Source organism: Eumetopias jubatus, unplaced genomic scaffold (assembly GCF_037043125.1).
Source record: "Eumetopias jubatus isolate StellerSeaLion01/CBP00866 unplaced genomic scaffold, mEumJub1_p1.0 scaffold_1, whole genome shotgun sequence".
In the NCBI taxonomy this organism is placed as follows: domain Eukaryota; kingdom Metazoa; phylum Chordata; class Mammalia; order Carnivora; family Otariidae; genus Eumetopias; species Eumetopias jubatus.
The window spans coordinates 205,602,028-205,625,749 of record NW_028274807.1 but is presented as its reverse complement, the minus strand read 5'-3'; the positions used below and the strand labels follow the sequence as shown (position 1 = coordinate 205,625,749).

The 23,722-nt window shown below is 47.3% G+C and overlaps 1 protein-coding gene across 1 annotated transcript in view; it reads left to right on the top strand.

Moving 5' to 3' along the window:
* The window catches only part of NWD1 (NACHT and WD repeat domain containing 1), a 53,793-nt gene that overhangs the window by 15,853 nt on the left and 14,218 nt on the right, over positions 1 to 23,722 (top strand). Inside the window, exons 5-11 of the mRNA XM_028126835.2 lie at positions 2,944 to 3,147; positions 4,366 to 4,525; positions 5,133 to 5,250; positions 5,905 to 6,063; positions 11,181 to 11,378; positions 14,453 to 14,575; positions 21,139 to 21,341. Coding sequence (XP_027982636.2) covers positions 2,944 to 3,147; positions 4,366 to 4,525; positions 5,133 to 5,250; positions 5,905 to 6,063; positions 11,181 to 11,378; positions 14,453 to 14,575; positions 21,139 to 21,341 — 1,165 coding nt within the window. The remainder of the gene's footprint in view (positions 1 to 2,943; positions 3,148 to 4,365; positions 4,526 to 5,132; positions 5,251 to 5,904; positions 6,064 to 11,180; positions 11,379 to 14,452; positions 14,576 to 21,138; positions 21,342 to 23,722) is intronic.

Sequence of the window (23,722 nt, the reverse complement as noted above, 5' to 3'; positions counted from 1 at the left end):
TCATGGGAACCAGAAAGCCATGAGAATCAGAACAGTTTCTCGTCCCCTGGCCCTCTGGGTCCTCTCTGCCCATTGGCTTCTGTTCTGGACTCTTCCTTTGTTCCACTTGCCTCGAACTTCTACTGGCATCCTTAGCTCCCATTTCAGAGAACTGGCACCATCCTACTGGCCCCTTCTTGAGTCCTGATTCCAAAATCTGGGGAGACAAAAATAATCGACCTGCTCGGTCCCACGTCTTGTCCAGTTAGTAAAGCCAAGGGCCTCACAGGGGTGTCGGAGCAGCCGCCCCAGGGACTGGCGGGCCAGGTGGTTTAGGGAGGGAGCCTGCAGGTGTGATTTCGTTACCTCTTGTTCCTTGAAAACACATCATGCTTCCCCACGCAGTCAGTGTGCTGTGATGGTGGAGAACCCAGCTCTAGCTCTCAGAGCAGATCTGAGTCCTTCTAGGCCAGTGGTTCTTGCCCGGAGGAGATTCTGCCCCCAGGGGACCCTTGGCCACGTCCAGGGACATTTTTGGTTGTCGCAGCTAGGGGTGATGCTGCTGGCATCTAGTGAGCGGAGACCAGGGATGCTGCTAAAAGCACAGAACAGTCCCCACCGTGAAGAGTGATCCGAGCCCAAATGTCAGCGGTGCGAGGCTGAATAATGCCGGGAGGAGACGCCTTGTGCCTTCCCTCACTTCTCTGTCCAGCTCCTGGCAGCCATTTGTGTACCTCGTGACTTTCTGGATCCTGCTCTAAACGTTTCAAGTGAATGGAATCATACCCTGTGCGGTCTTTTGTGACGGATTTCTTTCACTGAGCGGACTGTTTTGAAGGCTCATCTGTGTTGCAGTGTGTGTGTCCATACTTTGTTTCTTTCTATGGCCAAAGAATATTCCATTGTATGGATACACCCCTGTCTTAGTCCATTTGAGCTGCTGTAACAAAAACACCATAGAGTGGGTGGCTTATAAACAATTTATCTCTCACAGTTCTGGAAGGCTGGGGAGTCCAAGGTCAAGGTGCCTGGAGATACAGTGTCTGGTGAGAGCTCGCTCTCTGGTTCATAAATGGGCATCTTTTTGCTGTGTCCTCACATGACAGAAGGGATAAGGGAGCTCTCTGGGGTACTAAGCCCACTCATGGGCTTCCACTTTCATGACCTAATCACCCCCCAAAGGCCCCACCTCCTAATACCATCACCTTGCGGATTAGGACTTCAACCTATGGATTTGGGGGAGACACATACTCAGTCCATAGCAATGACATTTTGTTTATCCGTGCATCCATTCACGGACATTTGGACTGTTTCCACCTTCTGGCTATTGTGAATTATGCTGCTCAGAACATGCGTGTGCAAGTTGTGGTTTGAACACCTGTCCGGAGTGAGATTTTAAAATCGTAAATCTGATTCAGTCCCTGGCCTGATTAACCCTTCCAGTGACTTCCCATCACCTGGCTGCCTTCCACCCTGTGCCTGGACCACCCTGGCCCCAGATCTCATGCTGGCCCCTTCCCTCCCACCCAGTCCCAGCTGCAGTGGCACCTTCTCAGAGGGATCCACCTCCTCCAAGAACAGTCTCTCTCCTGCCCCCCCCCCACACCATGTGGCTCTTTCTCATGTGACGCGGTTTGTCTTCTTCCCAGCCATTGGTGTTACCCAATTTCTTTGTGCTCTTTTCCTGCTATTTCCTGCCTGGCTCTGGGGATGAGAAGACAAGCTTCCTGGGCGTCTAGCTCTCTGTCCCTCAGGAGTCAGCAGGGTGCCTTGCATGGAGCCGACCCTCCATGAATAACGGCTAAACAAACCTGCCGATGGTTTGTTGATGAGCCATTGACCTCCCACGACCCAGCATCTGCTTCTCTAAGAAAGAATGGACTGGCCTGGCCCCTCCCCAGGGGGCCCTGTACAGAGCCACGCTGCCAGGGAATTATGGGACTGCAGCTTCCTTGACAGCCATCCTGCAAGCCTGCTGCGTTGTTCCATCCGGCTCAGGTGGGATGAGCCATCGAACCTGAGCTGGAAAGGAGGGGACCCAAGCTTGATTTGTACTGAGGGGGCATGAAAGAGTGGGAAAGAAGCTTCTATCCTGAAGGAGAGGGTTTCTGAGGAGGCACAGGACCACACAGGGGTGCTGGTAAGTGGACCCCCTAGGTGTAACTCCCAGGAATTCTGGTTTGGAGAAAACTGTGATATTATAGCTGGGATTGTCCAAGATGATTGATCTCGCAGAAGAGACCCCAGGGGACACCCACCCTGTTATACGCTAGAAAACACTAAGTGAGCGGGTGCTCTCTATATATGGCAGGAGTTCTGATCAAAATGAAGATTTCGATCTACATCAGAGAGTTAAATACACACACTCAGTTTGCCCACAGAAGCCAGCCTCCCTCTTTCCCTTGCTCTGAAGGGTGATCTGATTGCTGTCCTTCCCGGATGAAATGTGCAGGCAAATCCAGCTTTCCCAGTTTGATGCTCTCAGGTGTCAGGAAGTCCCTTGCGATCCAGCACCGAAACTTCATCACTCATCCCCTTTAGGGCCGCTTCCCTAGGGGTGGAAGGCAGCCAGGTCCAGTCGGCCTTGGTAAGGAGGCTGGATACTTTTCTGGGGCTGGAAACACGGGTGAGGCCGAGGTGGGCACAGTTAGTTTCTGCATTATTTTTCTAAATGACTTCTTGTCTCCCTCCCCATGCTGCCCGACTCATGGGAGACTGGGGAGAGGCTAGTTCACGGCTCTGCGGGTGTGTGTGCAGAAGCAGGAAGGTCTTACTCGATGGGCACAGCTGTAACCGGGCATCAGTACCTGCTGGGCACAGTCCAAATGCCGACCCTCGGGGTGGACCCTTTGGTGACGGGCAGGACGCTGTGCCGCGCTGGGCACGTCTCCCCGTCCCTGGTGTCTGCGCCCTCCGACCGCAGGAGACACAGCGTGTCCCAGTGCCCGTCTCTTCTCCCCGCAGGCATGGGCTCTCAGAGGCAGAGCTGAAGGACATCCTGTCCCTGGACGACGAGGTCCTGCAGGCTGTGTACCGGGACTGGACCCCGCCCAGCAAGGAGCTGTTGCGTTTCCCACCCCTGCTGTGGGTGAGGCTCCGCCGGGATCTGGGCCACTGCTTGGCCCGGCGGCCCGTGGATGGCTTCACGCTGCTGGCCATCGCCCACAGGTGGGTCCGGCATGGTGGACACGCTGCCTGGGCTTCCGGGAGCGAGGGCTCGCTCGTCGGGCTCCTCCTTGTTCCAGATCCTTCTTTTATCCCCGTTCCCAGCGAAACAAGTGCATTTAGCACGGCATTCAGGGGTTTCCACACCGCTGACTCTGATACAGCTAACTCGGTTTTAAACTGAGGATACATTCACATAACATAAAAATCATCCATTTAAAGTGTACAATTCAGTAACATTAAGTGCATCCACAATGTGTTGTAACCATCACCTCTAAAACGTTCCAGAACAATTCCATCCTCTCAAAAGGACACCTGGTCCCCATCAGCAGTCATTCCCCATCCCCCCACCTCTCTGTCCCCAGCCCCTGTCTGGCACCCACGAATCTGCTTTCTGTCTCCATGGATTTGCCTCTTCTGCACATTTCATATACATGGAACCACACAACATGTGGCCTTTAGTGTCCAGCTGCTTTCCTCAGCATAGAGCTTCCGAGGTTCATCCATGTTGTAGCGTGAATCAGGGCTTTGTTCCTTTTCATGGCTGAGTAATATCCCGTTGCATGGATGGACCACATTTTGTTTATCTGTTTATTCATCGATGGACACTTGGGTCATTCCTCGGGCTTGTGGTCAGTGCTGCGTGAACACGTGAGCACAAGTTTTCTTTCGAACACCTGTTTTTGTTTTGTTTTGTTTTTTTAATTCTTTTGGGTCTATACCCAGAAGTGGAGTAGCTGGGTCCTACAGTACCTTATTTTAAGTTTAAGTTGAGGAACCCAAATGTTCCTTTTTAAAGTAAATATATTTAGGGGCGCCTGGGTGGCTCAGTCATTAAGCGTCTTGCCTTCGGCTCAGGTCATGATCCCGGGGTCCTGGGATCGCGCCCCCTCATCGGGCTCCCCGTTCAGTGGGAAACCTGTTTCTCCCTCCCCCATACCCCCTGCTTGTGTTTCCTCTCTCGCTGTGTCTCTCTCTTCCAAATAAATAAAATCTTAAAAAAAAAAAAAGTAAATATATTTAAGGGGAAAAAAGAAAGATGGGCCAATTTATAGATGAACGTTAGGTAACAAGTAGGACGGGTGGTCAGCAGAGCCAGTGAGCATCTGGCAGGTGGCTTAGGGGGGACCTGCATTTGGGAACAGGTTCCTGGAAGGCTGGGGGCCCCCTCTGAGCTCACCCCATCCCCCAGGCCCATAAGCCCGTGTCCCCACTCTGCAGGCAGCTGGCCGAGGTGGTCCAAGAGCGCTACCTGTCCGGGCCCGAGAGAGCCAAGAGGCACGGAGTCTTAGCTGACTTCTTCTCAGGGGCCTGGAGCCAGGGCACGAAGAAACTCATCACTCTGCCGCTGGTGGGGAAGCCCCTGAACCTGGACCGCAAGGTGAACTGTCTGTCTGGGACCCCTGCTCACTACCTGCAGGCTCCACCCTGCTGTGCAGGCAAGGCCAAGGCTCCCTGGCCAGGACCACCTCGCTCTTTCTTTTCCATCAAGAATGCTCTCCTCACCTTCTTCCCTTCCCTTCCCACAGAAAGCAGGATGTCCCCTCAGCCTCTGAGCATAATGGGGCGATTGGGAGCAGCAGATGAAGAATATGCCCTCCATCCCCAACATTCTGGGGTGGGGGGCAGAAGAATCACAACATTCAGAAGCATACAGAACTGCCCTAAACTCCTGGCATCTCCCACCCCTGAGCCTTTGCACATGCCATTCCCTTGCCCGGGAATACCATTGTTTTCCAATAAGGTTCCCCAGACAGACTCCTACTTAAACTCGAAGACCCAGCTCCGATGCCCCTTGGATTCCCTGAGCCCCAAGTTCCTCCCTCTGCCCTGGCCCTGCCTGGGGTGGGCGTGGGGCACCTCTGTCTGGAATTGCGTCCAGTGCCCTCCAGCGTCACACGTGCGTGGTAGCTTGGCCCATGTTTGTGGAGTGAATGAGTGAGCTTGTATCATCGTGGCCTGGCTGCCAGCCCCCTCCTCCCCTGCAGGTGGCCCCTCAGCCCCTGTGGTTCTCAGACACGGTGGCAAATCTGCGGAAGCTGAAGGAGTTGCCCCATCACCTGGTCCACTCAGGCCGCATCGAAGAGCTGAAACAGGAGGTTCTGGGTAAGGGTTGCACCCATTGCAGGGGACAGTGAGTGGGTCCCAGCCCTCCGCTGTGCTCCCGCAGTGGAGCCTGGGAAGGGTAAAGGGCAAAAGTCAGAGTGCTTGGCTCCTCCTAAGACAGTGGTTCTCACCAGGGGGTCATTCTGTGCCCCCCCCCCCACCAGCAGGGGACACTTGGCAACATCTGGGGACATTTTGGTTGTCACAGCTGGGGGAGGGCGTGCTACTGGCATCTAGTGCTAGTGGATAGAGCAAAGGTGAGAAATGTGGTCTTCGAATGAGACCCTGTCTGTCTGTCTGTCTGTCTGTCTATCATATCTATCATCTTTCATCTTTACACCTACCCGTCTATCATCACCTATGTACCCATCCATCTATCCCTCCTTCTTTCTATTTGTCTATCCATCTATCCATCTGCTCCTCCCTGTGATTCTCAACCCGGGGTGATCCTGCACCCAGGGAACTCTTGGGGCAATGTTCGTGTTTTTGATTATCACTATTGGGGAGGTGCTACAGGCATCTGGTGGGTGGAGGCCAGGGGCGCCGATCAGCATCCTACAGTGCACGGCCCCAGCATCCGCAGCACCTATGCTAAGAACCCCCAGAGAAATGGATAGGTGTGTGTGCCCCAACAACGCCCCCTTCCTCCCACAGGCAGCATGAACTGGATTTCCTGCCGGGGCGTCTCTGGGGGCATCGAGGGCCTGTTGGATGACTTTGACTTGTATGGCCCTCACCTGGACTGTCCTGAGGTCAGCCTGGTCCGGGACGCCCTCCAGCTGTGCCGCCCGGCTGTGGAGCTCCGAGGCATGGGTGAGTCGGCCTGGCCGGGAAGGGGGGTGGCGGGCGCGGGCCTTCACTCTGCACTGACTTCTAGAAGCCCATTCTCACTGAGCCCCCAGCTGGATTTTCATTAACCCACACACCTTTCCTATCTACACCTGCGGGGTTTCTAGAATCTTGAATTAAACCTGGAAGAGCTTTGGATTGAACACTACCAAAATAGTGTCTGCCCCCTTTCCCCGACCCGGCACCTTTTTCTAGAAAGGGCCAGATAGGAAAACTCTCAGGCAAAAATAGAGGAAATTATGTCAGTACTTAATATAACAAGAGAGAGAAAACACGTTCCCATAACTTTTTTTATTGATAATATTCAAAATACAATCATAATAATTGAACATGATTTTTTTGTAACACAAGTCTACTCAAGGGGCGCCTGGGTGGCTCAGTTGGTTAAGCATCTGCCTTCAGCTCGGGTCACGATCCCAGCATCCTGGGATCGAGCCCCACATCGGGCTCCCTGCTCCGTGGGAAGTCTGCTTCTCCCTCTCCCACCCCCCCTGCTTGTGTTCCCTCTCTTGCTGTCTCTCTGTCTCTGTCAAATAAATAAATAAAATCTTTATTAAAAAAAGTCTACTCAAGAGAAAGAAGGGGGGAGTTTTTGCTCTGGGGGAAGACATTTTGCTTAATTGGGGTTCAAAGTCGGTGTTTCCTGCCATCCTGTCCATTGCAAATATTGATCTGTAAAAACCATCCTTAGCTCCTGGGGTAAACCGTTGGGCTGGGCTTGGTCCACCCTCTGCCCTAGAGCTTGAAAAATCTCTGATGCTCTGCCCAGGATGGTGTTTTGTTGGTCTGTTTTTATCTTCATTTTTAAATTGTGGCGATACACACAGAACATAAAATTTACCAAAGTAACCATCTTTAAGTGTACAGCTCAGTGGCGTTAAGCACATGCACAATGTTGTACAAACATCATCACCATCCATCCCCAGAGCTCTTGCATCTTCCCAAACCGAGATTCTGTCCCCATGAAACACCAACTCCCCACCCCCGCCTCCAGCCTCTGGTGCCTGCCGTCCTACTTTCTGTCTCTATGAATCTGACCACTGTAGGGGCCTCATATCAGGGGACCCATGCGGTATTTGCCCCCTGTGACTGGCTTCTTTCACTCGCCATGATGTCCTCAAGGTTCATCCATGTTGTATTTCCTTCATTTGTAAGGCTGAATAACATTGCTTTGTATGGATGCACCACATTTTGTGTACCCACTCATCCCTTGATGGACACTTGGGCTGTTTTCTCCCTTTTGCCCATTGTGAATCATGCCGCTGTGAACACAGGTATACAAATATCTTTTCAAGACCTTACTTTCAATTCTTTGGAGTATACACCCAGAAATGCAATTGCTGGATCAAATGATAATTCTATGTTTTGTTTTGTTTTGTTTTTTTGAGGAATCACCATACCATTTTCTTTTTTTTAAAAGATTTTATTTATTTATTTGACAGAGGCAGAGAGACAGCAAGAGAGGGAACACAAGCAGGGGGAGTGGGAGAGGGAGAAGCAGGCTTCCCGCCGAGCAGGGAGCCCCATGCGGGGCTCGATCCCAGGACCCTGAGATCATGACCTGGGCTGAAGGCAGATGCTTAATGACTGAACCACCCAGGGGCCCCCCAGAGTGGCTGCACCATTTCACATTCCCACCAGCAGAGCACAAGGAATCCAATTTTTCTACATCCTCACCAATACTTTTAATTTTCTGATTTTTTTTTTAGATTTTTAAAAATTAATTTATTTGAGAGAGAGAGAGAGAGCAAGGGGAGGAGCAGAGGGGGAGAAATAATCTCATGCAGACTCCACACTGAACGTGGAGCCCCATGCAGAGCTTGATCTCATGACACCAAGATCACAGCCTGAGTTGAAACCAAGAGTCAGACATTTAACCGACTGAGCCACCCAGTTGCCCCAATTTTCTGATTAAAAAAAAAAAAATAGTCATCCTAATGAGTATGAGGTGGCCAGGGTATCTTTTTTTTAAAGATTTTATTTATTTATTTGAGAGAGAGAGGGAGACAGAGCACAAGTGAGGGGAGGGACAGAGGGAGAGGGAGAAGCAGACTCCCCAGAGCAAGGAGCCAGACATGGGGCTCCATCCCAGGACCCAGAGATCATGACCTGAGCCAAAGGCAGCTGCTTAACCAACTGAGCCACCCAGGCGCCCCCAGGGTGGTTTTTATTACACAGTTCCCATCTGGTTTTCATTTGAGGGTTTTATAAGGAGTTTTATAGAGGTGTTTAAGTCCCTATATCCCTTCTGGGGCTCCCTTGGAGCTTAAACAAACGCTCCTCCTAGGAGAAGCCCAGCCACTACTGAACCTGGACACCCCCCTGGCTCCCTAGTCCCTGCATTCTCCAGCAATGCACCCTTTTGCCATCTGTCTTAGCTCTTACTATTTCTGCCGGTTGTCTTTTGTATCACCTGAGGGCCCCACCCGACTCTGAGCTCTCTGAGGGTAGGGGCTTCATCACTTGCGCCCTGCCAAATTGCCAGCCCTACCACATAGACGGTCCTGGCCAAGAACTCAGATTTGGAGCCCCACTGTATTGATTCAAATCTGGGCTTTGCCACTTACTGGTGGTGTGACCTTGCAAGTCCCTTATGCTCCTCACCCCACCCCCCACCTTGCTTTCCTCAGTGTTTCCATCTGCAAAATGGGGATGCTGGTCAACCTTCCTCCCTAGAGCTGCGAGGAAAGATATACAAGTCAATTCTTGCAGAGCCTGTCCCCATGATAGCCTCAATATTGTTGATGTGAACAGCCTTGGACAAGCCATTTCTTTTGTTGTGTTGTTGTTTGTTTCTTTGGGTTTTTGTTGTTGTTGTTGTTGTTGTTGTTGTTGGATGAGCCACTTCTGTGTGGAGCCTCAGCTTCCATCATCTGCAAAATACGGGATTGAACTAAAGTATGTCCCAAGAGGAAGATGCTGGTGCCCACCATCAGTTTGGCCTTTCTTGTGCATTCATGCTCAGCAGTTGTAAACCTCATGGGGAGTGATTTACCAGGGAAATAGCCTTGGGAACAACTGCCCAGCCCAGTTCGAGGGAAGATTTAAAAGCCCAAATCACAGCATGTTCTTTTCAACAATCCTTGATTGACAACCTGGGGCTTGCCCCTCATGAGAAGTTGTAGTAGGAATAAATGTCACCACCAGAGGGCGCAGCTGGCCAACCTTGAGTTCCAGCACATTCCAGGACTTTGAGCCCGCTCCTCAAAGCCCACGGGGTTTCTCCTAGTGCCTCAGGCTCCGGGATGATTTGGTGTGGTGCTGTTTCTGACCCTATTTTTATTTTAAAAGCCGATATTTTGTTCACCATGGGTTGGGGGGCATTAATTTTGATTTGTTAAAATATTGCATTAAAATAGTATTTATCTGGGGGCGCCTGGGTGGCTCAGTCGGTTAAGCATCTGCCTTCGGCTCAGGTCATGATCCCAGGGTCCTGGGATCGAACCCCGTGTTGGGCTCTCCGTTCAGCGGGAAGCCTGCTTCTCTCCCTCCCTCTGCCTGCTGCTTCCCCTGCTTGTGCTCGCTCATTCTCTGTCAAATAAATGAATAAAATCTTTAAAAAGAAAAAAATAGTATTTATCTGGATGGTTGAGTTTGGTGGTGCCACCTTAAATTTTGCACCCATGGTGAGTGGGGCACTCACCCCTGGTCCTGACCTTGCCTCATTTCACCCACCAGCAAACCAAGGCACAAGGCATTGTCACCATTGCCCCAAACCCCACAGTTAGGACAAGATGAAAACAGGGAAAATGAACTGCCTGCTTCACTGTCCCTGGTCTTCATTCGAGGTTGGAATAAAACTTTTTTAGGTTAGATTCCTGCCTCTTACTGGCTGTGTGACCTTGTACAAGTTGCTTAACCTCTCTGAGCCTCAATTTCCCCCTTTATGAACTAGGCATAATAATGATGATACCTCTGTTGTGGTAGGCAGAAAACACTGCCCCCCTCCAAAAATATATTCACTTCCTAATCCCTGGAACCTGTGACTCTTGTCTTATATGGCAAATGATGTGATTAAATTAAGGAACTTGAGATGGAGAGTGGGGTGATGATGATGATCCGGTGGAAGTGGGTGGCTCAGGCTCCAGCAGTGAAAGAATTCACCGGAGGCAGAACAAAGGAGATAGAAGTCTCTAGAACAAAGGAGATGGAAGGGAGCTGCAGGCAGGACCACACAGGGGAGGCTGTCTGCCCCAAGGCAGTGGGAGGGGCTGTATTTAAAGGAGGAAGGTCAGGTGGTCTGGGGACTTGGAATTTTTTTTTTTTTTTTTTTTTTTTTTTGTACCTGTACCTGGTTGTCCGTAGCCCGCTGGGCCGCTAGGGCTTCTGGATAATCTGGGGTGGCTCTCCTGACGGGCCTCTCTTCAGTTCAGTGGTCGCTGTGGGCCCTTTTGCCTTGCTCTGCATTCCATTGTTCAAGCCCGTTGCTGAAAAGCGGCCTCTACCATTTACTGGGTGTCTGTGATGTTCTAGGCTCTAAGAACACAATGAACAATCATCACTGTTCTCGGGGAAACTCAAGATTTAGGGTAGTGAAGGAATAAGCAAAGAAATGTCAATTGTACCTCTGATGAGCTCAGGGGAGTGGGGGTGGGGTGGGTGGATTAGAGGGCTGGGCTGGAGAATGCTCTTTAAAGAAGTAACCCTGGAGCTAAAATGAGATTTTTTTTTTTAAGATTTTATTTATTTATTTGACAGAGAGAATGAGATAGAGAGCGAGCATGAGAGGGGGGAGGGTCAGAGGGAGAAGCAGACTCCCCGCTGAGCAGGGAGCCCGATGCAGGACTCGATCCCGGGACTCCAGGATCATGACCTGAGCCGAAGGCAGTCGCTTAACCAACTGAGCCACCCAGGCGCCCTAAAATGAGATATTTAGCATGAGAAAGGGGAAGGGGAGAAGAAGGAAGTATTCCAGGCAGAGGAACCAGAGGGGACAAAGGTCCAGAGGCTATGAACCACCTGGTTCCCTCGAAGTAGGGATGAGTGTCCTTGGAAAGGAGAGAAGGAGGCAGGAGAAGATGGCGGCGGACTCCACCCGTCAGCCGTGCCCTTTCCCTTAACCTGAGTCCCCTTTGTTGCAGAGAGGAGCATCCTATATACAGAACTCCTGGCCCGACTCCATTTCTTCGCCACCTCACATCCAGCCCTGGTGGGACAGCTGTGCCAACAGGCCCAGAGCTGGTTCCGGGTGTGCCCCCACCCTGTGCTCATACCCCTCGGGGGATTCCTCCAGCCCCCGGGGGGACCCCTCCGGGCAACCGTCACAGGCTGTCACAAGGGTGAGTCTCCCCAGCACAGCAAAAATCCTGCCAGGCTCCCGTTGTGCCTGAGGGCAGCAGCTGGCAGGGGTTTCTGGCTGCTCTCTGGGGCTCCGCTCTGTCGCTAGGGAGGCCCCAAGGGTCCCATCAGGGTGTGCCCTTGCTGTCTTATGCTGACTCGACTGTCTCTGCCCCCCAGGGACTATAGATGAGTATTGTAAATACTGCTGATGAGCCCAGAGCAAGGGGGTGCTGACTGCCTCTAAGAATCGAGTGTCCATCTTACAGATAGTTTTTGTGATTTACTGGCTCATGCTAGTAAGACCAAAAGGTAGGCATTGATGACTGACTGGCCCCTGAGAGGCTGGTGGTGCTCATAGATTCCCCCAGGACACCAGAAGTTCAGAGAGACAAGAGGACTTAGTTCTCTCCATTTGTTTGTTTCGCTTCCTTCCCTTCTTCCTCCCCCCACTTCCTTCGTTCCTTCCCTCCTTCCTTCCTTCCTTCCATCTTCTGTCTGTCCTTCTGTCCATCCATAATCCATCCATCCATCATCCATCCATCATCCATCCATCCATCATCCATCCATCCATCCATCCATCCATCATCCATCATCCATCCATCCATCCATCATCCATCCATCCATCATCCATCATCCATCCATCCATCCATCCATCCATCATCCATCCATCCATCATCCATCCATCCATCCATCCATCCATCCATCCATCATCCATCCATCCATCCATCCATCATCCATCCATCCATCATCCATCCATCCATCATCCATCCATCCATCCATCATCCATCCATCCATCATCCATCCATCCATCCATCCATCATCCATCCATCCATTCATCCATCCATCATCCTTCCTTCCTTCCTTCCATCCACCCATCAGTCAGCCATACTTTCATTAGTTATCTTCATTCCATCCCTCTCTCCACACCACTTATCTTTCCATTTCCCTCTTCTGGACATCTTCCAACCACTCACCCCTCCACCCATCCATCCACCCAGCCATTCATCAACTCGCCCACACATCTCTCAGTTGATTCATCCATCTACTCATCTCACACCCATCCGTCCACTCATCCACTTATCCAGCCAGCCATTTAGCTGTCCCCTCATGCACCAGTCTACCTCCACTCATCCATCCCTTCATCTGCCCACCCATAATCTCTTGCATTAATTATAAGGCCACTAAATATACAATGAACTTGTGGTTCAAATGTCAATTATTGCAACTCAGGCCACTTCGTGGGCCTTGTAGGGAAAGATACATTCCCCAAGGCATAGAGCTTCCAAAATAGAAATTCTAAGAAATTAAGTATGATGCATGGCAGAATTGATTTGGGGGCAGCTACTAGAATGCTGTGTTAAGAAGGGTTCTGAGACTGAATCTAGTTTAATGGGTAAGACTGTGTATTTATTGGGTTACAGGTTCAAATGCTATAACAAAGGACAAGATAGCAGTGACTTAAATAAAATAGCCGTTCATTTCCCCCTCACTTAACAGTCCAGGTGTAAGTAGAGGTAAAACTCCAAGTCTCCAAGGTGTCAGGGACCTGGACTCTTTCAATCTTGTTTGCTGCCATTTTCAATGTGAAACTTCCATTTGTTGGTTCAAAATGGCAATTCCTGCTCTGACCCACGCCATGGGCATTCCAGCCAGTGGGAAGTGGGAAGGGGAGGTGGGTGGCAGATCCCTTCCCTTTGAGGGCATGGTCTAGAAGCAGACTTTATCACCTCTGGGATGAGTGTCTCATTGGCAAGAACTTGGCCATCTCCAGCTGCAAGGGAGCCTGGGAATTACAGGGTCCGGATGAGTGTGGACTCTGCTAACACCTGTGGGCTGCAGGCTTGGTTACAACAGTAAACACGACAGAATGGCTCTGGGGGACAAATCTCAGATAGTGCAGTGGCTGATTTGTGATATCTATGTAGCATAGGCATAGGAAGTTACAGTCTGAGTGAAATTGTACTTTTGCCATCCCTCGGTGGGGGGAGATGGTCTGTGTTTCGGACCCACCATGCCTCTCTGACAAGCCCCAGTCATGGTGAAGCTGCAGAAGTCTCTACCCATTCTGCACTTCAGTCTGGTCATTTTGTAAATGAGAAGTTTGAGTTCACATTTCCAAGGTCACACCGTAAGTGGCCAGAAAAAAAAAAAGAAAGAAAAGAAAGACAAATCCCACGTCCTCACTCCCTGTCCCAATGAGGCGGGCACAAAATCTGGGCTTCTCAGACTTGGACTGGCTCTGATTTCAACACTTCCCCCTCACTAGTTTACATCTGGGGAAACTGAGGCACGGAGCAGGGGAAGGAATTACCCGAGGGCATTCAGAAATTCTGGTCTCCAGCTATCTGGGCCAGTGTTTTCTCCCATGTAACTCGGTGCCTCTCTGTCCTCAGCGATGTTTCAATCAGGACCCAGCAGCGAGCCCTGGGCTGTTGTTTGCCCAAATTATTGGCAAATATTTCTTTTCTCTGGAGCACCAGCCTTTATTTTTCCATACATGTTGAACTCAAAGAGAAGTCAGAAGCAGAGTCCTCGTTCTCAGCCAGTGTAATTCCATTTCTGAGTCTTGTCCAACTAGGGCAGGGTTTCTCAACCATGCACTATTGACATTTGGGACTGGGTCATCCTCTGCGGGGGTGGGGGGGCATCCTATGCATGGCAGGGTGGTCAGCAGTTCCCCTGGCCTCCACCCACCGGATGGCAGTCGCACCCCACTCCCCAGTTGTGACAGCCAAAAAACATCTCCAGACATTGCCCAGTGTCCCCAGGCTCCAGACCTTCCCCAGGAGCAGAATCGCCCCTCAGTGAGAACCACCGAACTTGGGAGACACTTGTGACCTTGATGTGGTTTGGTCCCTAAGAGCAACGTAAATGTTACAACCGAGATCTGAACCTGGCCTCCGACAGTGCTGGCTTCAAAAGCCTGGCCCTGCCACTTTCTGGGTGTGTAGCTCTGGAAAAGGGACTGAACCCATGCCTCAGTTTCCCCATCTGTGGGGTGGAGCCCCGTTAGAGGACCCTGTGGCTGAGCCCGGGAGCTGATGTGGTCACTGTTGTCCCTGCGTGGCCACAGGCATCACTGCCATGGCGTGGAGCCTGGAGGAGAGGCTGCTGCTTGTTGGCACCCAGGACGGCTTTGTTGCTGTGTGGGACATGGAAGAGCAGCAGGTGATCCACATCCTAACTGGACACACAGGTGAGGCTTGGGAAGTTGACTTCTTCAACTTAGTCATCAAGATAAGTAATATTTCGGGTCGCCTGGGTGGCTCAGTCAGTTGAGCATCTCACTTTGGCTCCGGGGGTGATCTCGGGGTCCTGGGATCGAGCCCCAAGTCCGTCCGGCTCCATGCTCAGCGGGGAGTCTGCTTCTCCCTCTCCCTCTGTCCATCCCCTACTCCTGCACTCTCTCTCTCTATCAGATAAATAAATAAAATATTATTTAAAAAAAGATAAATAATATTTCAATGCAATGTTTTAAAAAAATCAAAATTAATGCAAAAAAATCCACCATGAATAAATAGCAAGCTGTCTTAAAGACAGGATCAGCGATAGTGCCGTGCCAAGCCATATGGAAGCCAGAGGCAACAGGGAAGAAACTCAATGATTTGGCACCTCCTTAAATTTGGCACCCGAGATGAGTGCCTCACTCGCCTTACCTTAATCCTGGCCCAAGTCAAACTCAAGTATTTGAGAAGGCAAAATTTGGTTACAGATTGTAATGAGGACAACAGGGTGTCATCAGCAACAGTAACCCAAGTGACCCACTTAGGGCAGGCAGGTGTAAGGCATTTCTTCCAGTGGGGACGATTCAGCCAAGACACCAGGGGTGTGAAGAAAGAGGTGGGCAGAGAGCAGCGGGGTAGGAAGAGGAAGAGCATCCCAGGAATGGGGAACAGTCAGTGCAAAGGCCCTGACAGAGGGAAGGAGGCTGGCATGTTTCCAGAAACAACAAGGAAGCCATGAGGCTGGAGCTTGAGACATTGTATCAAATGAAAGAAGCCCACATCATGTATATGATTCATTTATACAAAATGTCCAGAGCAGGCAGATCCAGAGAGACACAGAACAGATTAGCAGTTGCTAGCTGGGGAGGGAGGAAGGGAAAGTGATTGCTCATTGGGACAGTGTTTCCTTTTGGGGTGATGGAAATGTTCTGGAATCAGATAGAGGTGATGGTTGCACAACACTGTGAATTATTATATCACTGAATTGCACACCTCCAAATGGTTTACACGATAAGGAGAGAAAGGGGAGGGAATGCCAGGTTTTGAAAATATTCTAAATTTAGACCGTGGCGATGGTTGCAGAGCTCTTGACCAGACAAAGACCGATGAATTGTACCACTGTCTGTGGAATGGATGAATTTTATGCTTGTGCGTTATATCACGATAAAGGTATTATTTTAAGATTTTATTTATTTATTTGAGAAAGAGAGGGAGCGAGAGAGAGAGAGCGCGTGCGCACAAGCAGGGGCGAGGCAGAGGGAGAAGCAGACTCCCCACTGAGCAGGGAGCCCGATGCGGGACTCGATCCCAGGACCCTGGGATCATGAGGTGAGCCGAAGGCAGACCCTTAACCTACTGAGCCACCCAGATGCCCCTCAGTAAAGGTGTTAAAAATATTATTTCATCGTGAACCAAAAATGTATACTATTTCCTATTTTTTCTCAACATTTTGCCATAAACATTCTTTTTTTTTCATTGAATCTTTTTTAAACAACTTTATTGAGTTGTAATTGACATAGCATTCCTCCCATTTTAAGCGTAGGATGCAACAGTTTTTGGTAGATTTGCTGAGTTGTACAACCATCACCATAATCATAGAACTTTCCATCACCCCAAAGGAGTTGTCTTTGCACTGCCCGCCCAGTTTGTAGTACATCTCCACCCCTACCTACCCCCAGCCCCGTGGCAGGCACCGATGTGCTTCCTGGGTCTATCAACTCACCTTTTCTGGACATTTCATGCAAATGGAATTGCACACTATGTGATCTTTTGGTACACCGCCTGATGTGTGTGTTGCTCGTCCCCACCATTGCATGAAGCAACAGTTTGTCCTCTGCATTTTGCCGAGTCCATCCATTGTATGGAAGGGACAGCATGTGTTTATCAATTGATCACATCGGTTGAAGGACATTTACATGGTTTCCAATTTGAGGCTGGGATGAGTCACGCTGCTATGATCCATCAAATGTCATATTTATCATGTGTTGAAATGCAGCAAAAATAGTTCATTCTTCTCAACAGATCATGTTCCAGAATGTATTAAATGATTTTTTTGTAATTTATTTTATTCCATTTATTTTTTTTTAATGTTTGCTATTTTAGGCTACTTCTAGTTATCTGCTATCCTGGATAACACCGCGACGAATCTCTTTTTACTCTCATCGACATTTTTTTCCTTCTGTTGAATATTTCCAGTGAGTAGGAGTCTTGAATTGGAGGATGTGAGCATTTCTATGGGTTTTGAGCAGTGGCATCTTATTGCTTTCCAAATAGGCTGTATGTATGTAACAGAATAACCCCCCTCCCCAACCCCAAAGCTGCAAGCATCAGATGTTCTCAGCTTCTTTTTTTTTTTTTTTTCTTCCAAGGGCTGGGAGTGAGGTGGGTCCTGAGAGAGTCTGTCAAATAAGATTCCATTCATTTTATTATCATCGGGATGGCTATTTTCCTATAGGTCCATTCAATATTTGTATTTTTGTGTGCGTGAGCTGTCTCTCCAAGACCTGAACCCATTTACCAATGGACCTTGATTCATTTTTGGAAAAGTCATCAAACTTTGTAATTAGGAAATCTCAGTAATCAGTTTATTGGCAAAACAGAGAGCATTAGAGGCATATGTTCTAAGGAAAGTGAAAGTTTCCCATCACATGCTGGTGAGCTGGAGATCATTTATCCTGGCTTGCGAGAGCTGATGGTGAAGTTTTCAGGAATGTGGTGAGACAGTTATCAAACACAACCATTATTTTTTTATTTTTTTAAAGATTTTATTTATTTATTTGAGAGAAAGAGAGAGAGAGAGAGAGAAGGGGGACAAGCAGACTCCGTGCAGAGAGCAGAGCCCCATACAGGGCTCGATTCCGCAACCCTGAGATCATGACCTGAGCCAAAATCAAGAGTTAGCTTGAGGGCGCCTGGGTGGCTCAGTTGGTTAAGCGACTGCCTTCGGCTCAGGTCATGATCCTGGAGTCCTGGGATCGGGTCCCGCATCGGGTCCCGCATCGGGCTCCCTGCTCGGCGAGGAGTCTGCTTCTCCCTCTGACCCTCCCCCCCTCTCATGCTCTCTGTCTCTCTCTCTCTCTCTCATTCTCTCTTTCAAATAAATAAATAAAATCTTTAAAAAAAAAAAAGGGTTAGCTTGAGCAAGCAACCGAGCCACCCCGGTGCCCCAAACAAGCCATTATAAAATATTCAATTATAGAAGCTTGCAGCTAAATCAAATACTCAAAACTCAGCATTTTCTTTCTTTCTTTTTTTTTAAGAGTTAACATTACAACACTAGGTCCTTACATTTTTCCCTTCTGTGATAACTTTGAGACAAATCCTCTGGCTCTCCTCCTTCATGAACTCACTCTCTCCTGCATACTTCTCTTTCACAGCCTACCCACTTTATTTTTTTTTAAGTTTTTATTTATTTATTTGAGAGAGAGAGAGAGAGAGAGCATGAGATGGGGGAGGGTCAGAGGGAGAAGCAGACTCCCCGCTGAGCAGGGAGCCCGAAGTGGGACTTGATCCTAGGACTCCAGGATCATGACCTGAGCCGAAGACAATCGCTTAACCAACTAAGCCACCCAGGTGCCCAAAACTCAGCACTTTCTAAGTATTGTACCACACTCTATTACCTATGCCCCTGGCTGCTGTACCCCTGTGGTGGAAATGGGGCGCTTGCTACTGGTTTCTCTTTAAGACCGTACATTTAGTGACATCGTGTTAGTGGCTTGGAATCAACCAGGGATGGAAATATTTACACGAAGGAAATTGGTAAATGTCACAAATCAGGGCTTTCCCCAATCTCCTTGGAGAGGCTGTTGTGAAGCATTTACTAGTCCCCTTCCCCAAGGGGTGTTTGGATATACATAAATATGTGTGGTTTTATATAAAGTCACATAAGCTTTTGCTTGTATAACCTGTTTCTTTTTTCAGTTAACATCACATATTTTGCCTCTTTCCATATTTATGTATGTGTCTCTAATTCATTTTAACTGTAGCATAGTGTTCCATGTGTGGGGACATTTTGCAACGTATTACTATATATACAAATTTTGGATTGAAAAATATCCAAATTGCAACAAATAAAAATTTCCCACTCCTCCTGTCATTTAAATTATAAAGAAATAAAACTCCCTTTAGTCTCTCCCATCCATCAGTCTCCATGGAAGTGACCAGGACTCACAGTTTGTTATATGCCACAAGCAATTTTTTTCTAGACTTATGCAGACATAGCTCTGTATAAGCTCATGTACTTTGAGTTTGTGTCAAAAGCAGATGGTGCTATTTTATACACTAGACTGTAACTTGCTTTTTTCACAATATATTGTAACAATACTTTGTAGTGGCTGAGAGCCTGGGTTCTGGGCTGGATTCCTGGTTCCACTACTTATTAACCATGTGGTTTTGGATGAGTTACAGTACTCAGCTGTGCTTCTGTTTCCATATCTATACAATGGGATAATAATAGTACCTCATAGAATTTTTATAAGATTAAAGGAGTTTAATGCACGTAAAGTACTGACAACTATACATGTTACATAGAAAGCCCCCAGTAAGTATTGGCTGTTGTAATAATTTATTACGGTTGTGTATATATAGATCTATCTCATTATTTTTAATGGCTGCGTAACATTCTTTATAAGAATGCACCTTATTACTTAACAACTTCCTTTTCATAAATAGGTTGTTTGCAATTTTATTTTTATAAGACAACACTGCAACCATCATCCATATCTTTATACACCTACGCTGTTACTTCAGCAAGACACATTCCTAGAAGTGGAATCTCTGAGTCAAATTGTATGCACATTTTTCGTTTTCCCCTCTTTTTTATTCTTTCTTTAAATTTTTTATTGTTATGTTAATCACCGTACATTACATCATTAGTTTTTGATGTAGTGTTCCATGAGTCATTGTTTGTGCATATAACACCCAGTGCTCCACGCAGAATGTGCCCTCTTTAATACCCATCACCAGGCTAACCCATCCCCCCACCCCCCTCCCCTCTAGAACGCTCAGTTTGTTTCTCAGAGTCCATCGTCTCTCATGGTTCGTCCCCCACTCCGATTTACTCCCCTTCATTCTTCTCCTCCTGCTATCTTCTTTTTTTCATTTAAAAAAATTTTTTTAAACATATAATGTATTATTTGTTTCAGAGGTACAGATCTGTGATTCAACAGTCTTGCACAATTCACAGCGCTCACCATAGCACATACCCTCCCCAATTTCTATCACCCAGCCACCCCATCCCTCCCACCCCCCACCACTCCAGCAACCCTCAGTTTGTTTCCTGAGATTAAGAATTCCTCATATCAGTGAGGTCATATGATACATGTCTTTCTCTGATTGACTTACTTCACTCAGCATAACTCCTTTTCCCCTCTTTTTCTGAGCATTTTATTTTGAAATAATTCTAGACTCACAAGAAGTTGCTAAAATCGTGCAGAGAAGTCCCTCATACCCTGTATCCACTTTCCCAGAATGGCAACACCTTATATAACTATAGTGTATTAACAAAACCAAGAGACTACACATTTTAACTTTTGGTAAGTGTTACCAAATTGCCCTTTACAAATTTATATCAATTTATACTTCCATCAGCAAAGTAGGAAAGTAACTTATTTCTTGTATCTTTGTCAGTAGTACAGTGATCAATCTTTAAAATTTTTGCCAGGGGCACCTGGGTGGCTCAGTAGGTTAAATGTCCCGACACTTGATTTCAGCTCAGGTCATGATCTCAGGGTCATGTGATTGAGCCCAGCATAGGGCTCCATGCTAAGCGTGGAGCCTGCTTGAGACTCTTTCTCTCTCCCTTTGCCCCTCCCCCTCAACTCATGTATGCACATATGCACACGCTTTCTCTCTCCCAAAAAAATTGCGAATATTTTGCATAATGATATATTGGTATTTCATCTTGCGTTTTTGTGATTACTAGTGAGGTTGCACATCATTTTCTAATGCTTATTATCTACAAGTACTATTTCTGTAAATTTCCTGTCTATATTCTTTGTCCAGTTTCTGAGGAGGTTGTTTGCATTTTCCCTGATTATTTGTAAGAACTTTTTGTTTATTAAGGAAAGTCTCCATTATCTGTTACATATTACAAATATTTTCTCTTAATATGTCATATGACTTTCAACTATATTTTATCCTCCTGAAGTTTTGCATTTTTATGTAATCCAATTGATCAATTTTTCCTCTTTATGTCTTCCAAATTTCATGTTTTGATTGGAAAATATCTCTCCAAGATTGTAAAATTTTCTCTATAACCTTACCTTGTTTTTACATGTTTCTTGATTTTAAACACTCCCTGGATAATGCTGAACTTTTATAAATCACAATGATCTCTGTTTATTACATATTCACATCTGGGCAATTGATTTAATCATAACCAGTTGCACTCTTAATTGAGTTTTGCCACATTCCATTCTTTGTACTTTGGTTATGTTTGAATCCATCATCTTTTCCAAACCAACAGGCATTTTGGTAGTTGGAAAGTCAAAATGTTTTCAGCTAATATATTCTCCCTGACCCTGGTCTGCTGCAGGAGAGGTGAGGTATGTGAAAGTGTTTGCCAAAGGGACGCTCGCCCTCTCTGCCTCAAAGGACCACACACTGCGCTTGTGGGATTTACTCTCTGGGCAGGAGAAATTCACCATTTGGGACAGAGGCTCAAAAGATCGCACTGAGATCTGCAGTCTTCACATGGATGAAGCAAAGAAAGTTGTGTATTTGGCATCTGGCTCAAAGGTAACAAACACCTGTCCTGTTTGCAAAGGAAAGCTATGACCAGAGCAATGCAAGACAGCATATGCTGTTTCTAGGAGATGGGGCTCCCTAATAGGGGGTGGGCATAAACAGGGGTGCACAACCACTGGATAGGATACTATAAGGAGTTTCAAACTTCACAGTTGGATTAGATGATCTTGATAGTTCTTTCTGACCCTAAGAGTTGAGACATTTCATCTTTTTTCTTTTTTTTTTTAAGATATATTTATTGGGACACCTGGGTGGCTCAGTTGGTTAAGCCTCTGACTCTTGATTTCTGCTCAGGTCATGATCTCAAGGTTGTGAGATCAAGCCCCATGTTTGGCTCCAAGCTCAATGGGGAGTCTGCTTGAGATTCTCTCTCTCCTTCTCCCTCTGCCCCTCTCCCCATGCTCTCTCACTCTTTCTCTCTCAAAATAATAAATAAATAAATTTATTAGTGGGGAGGGGTAGAGGAAAGAAGCTTCAAGCAGACTCCCCACTCAGCAGGGAGCCCAACGCGGGGCTCGATCTCATGACTCATGAGATCGTGACCTGAGCGGAAACCAAGAGTCGGAGGCTTAACTGATGGAGCCACCCAGACACCCCAGATCTTTTTTAATTTGGTCATTTTAGTGCTATAAATTTCTCTCTGAGTACAGCCTTACTTGCATCCCACAAACCTTGCTATGTCATATTATCATTTACCTTCAGTTTAAAACACTTTCGGATTTCCCTTTTGATTTGCTCTTTGGTCCATGGGCTATTTAGAAGTGTGCTATTCATTCCCAGATATTTGAAAGGTTCCCAGGTAGCTTACCTTTTTCTTTCCTAACTTAATTTCATTTGTATGATGAATCCTTTCAAATGTATTGAGACTCATTTTAGGGTCTCTCTTGGTAAATGTTCCACATACATCTGAAAACAATCTGTATTCTGCTGTGTTATTCCTCTATGTCAGTTATAACCCTGTAATCTGATTGTGTGATGAATAGAGACGCAGTAGAACAGTGGGTGAAAGCTTAGGGACTAAAGGGGTGGGGAAAAAATCTGTACCTAACTCCCAGTTGACTTCTTTGCAAGCTGAGTGATCTTGATCATATCACCGTACCTCTCTGCCTCCATTCTTCGTCTACCTGATGAGATAATGACTAAAACACCTGGCATAGTGCTTGGTGCATAATAAGCACCAAATACTTAATAGCTATTAATTATTATATCTTATTAGTAACAGGCAGATGTTAACATAAGTGATATTGGTAACTTATAAATTGTGCTGTCCGATATGGGGGTCGCCAGCCAGATGTGGCTACTGAGCACTTGAAATGTGCCTATTCTGAATTGAGATGTGCCGTAAGTACAAAACACACTGGCTTTCAAAGCCTTAGTACCATAGAAATAATGTAAAAGATTTCAGTAGTGATTTGATATTGATTATATGTTGCAATGATAACATTTGGACATAGGGCTAAACCAAATATATTATTTAAATCAATTTCACTTGTTTCTTCTTACTTTTTTTTTTAAAGGGATGAATACAAAATTTGAAGTCATGCAGCTTTACATTATACTGTTATTGACAGTGCAGGCTTAAATATTAGGGAGGTGTTGGCTGATTTCAAAACTGGTTAAAGAAATCATTTTGTTTATCAGCAGAAGTTCGGAAAACACAGTAAAGAAATAGGAAATAATAGGGGTGCCTGGGTGGCTTATTGGGTTGAGTGTCCGACTCTTGGTTTCGGTTCAGGTCTCATGATCTCAGGGTTGTGAGATCCAGGCCGGCTTTGGGCTCTGCGCTCAGTGGGGAGTCTGCTTGGATTCTCTTCCTCAGCTCCTCCCCACACTCAGACACTCTCTTGCTCTCTTTTTCTCTCTAAAATAAATAAATCTTGGGGTGCCTGGGTGCTCAGTCATTAAGCGTCTGCCTTCAGCTCTGGTCATGATCCCAGGGTCCTGGGATCGAGCCCCGCATCAGGCTCCCTGCCCCGCGGGAGGCCTGCTTCTCCCTCCCCCACTCCCCCTGCTTGTGTTCCCTCTCTCGCTGTGTCTCTCTCTGTCAAATAAATAAATAAAATCTTTAAAAAAATAAAATAAAATAAATCTTAAAAAAAAAAGAAATAGGGGTGCCTGGGTGGCTCAGTCGGTTGGGCATCTGCCTTCGGCTCAGGTCCTGATTCCAGGGTCCTGGGATCGAGCCCCGTGTGGGGCTCCTTGCTCAGCGGGGAGCCTGCTTCTCCCTCTGCCACTCCCCCTGCTTGTGCTCTGTCTCTCTCTCTGTCAAATAAATAATATCTTTTTTTAAAAAGCTTTAAAAAAAAGAGAGATAAGAGATAATAATAGTTAATCCCAAAGATAACCACTGTTTTACATTTACACGAGTTTGT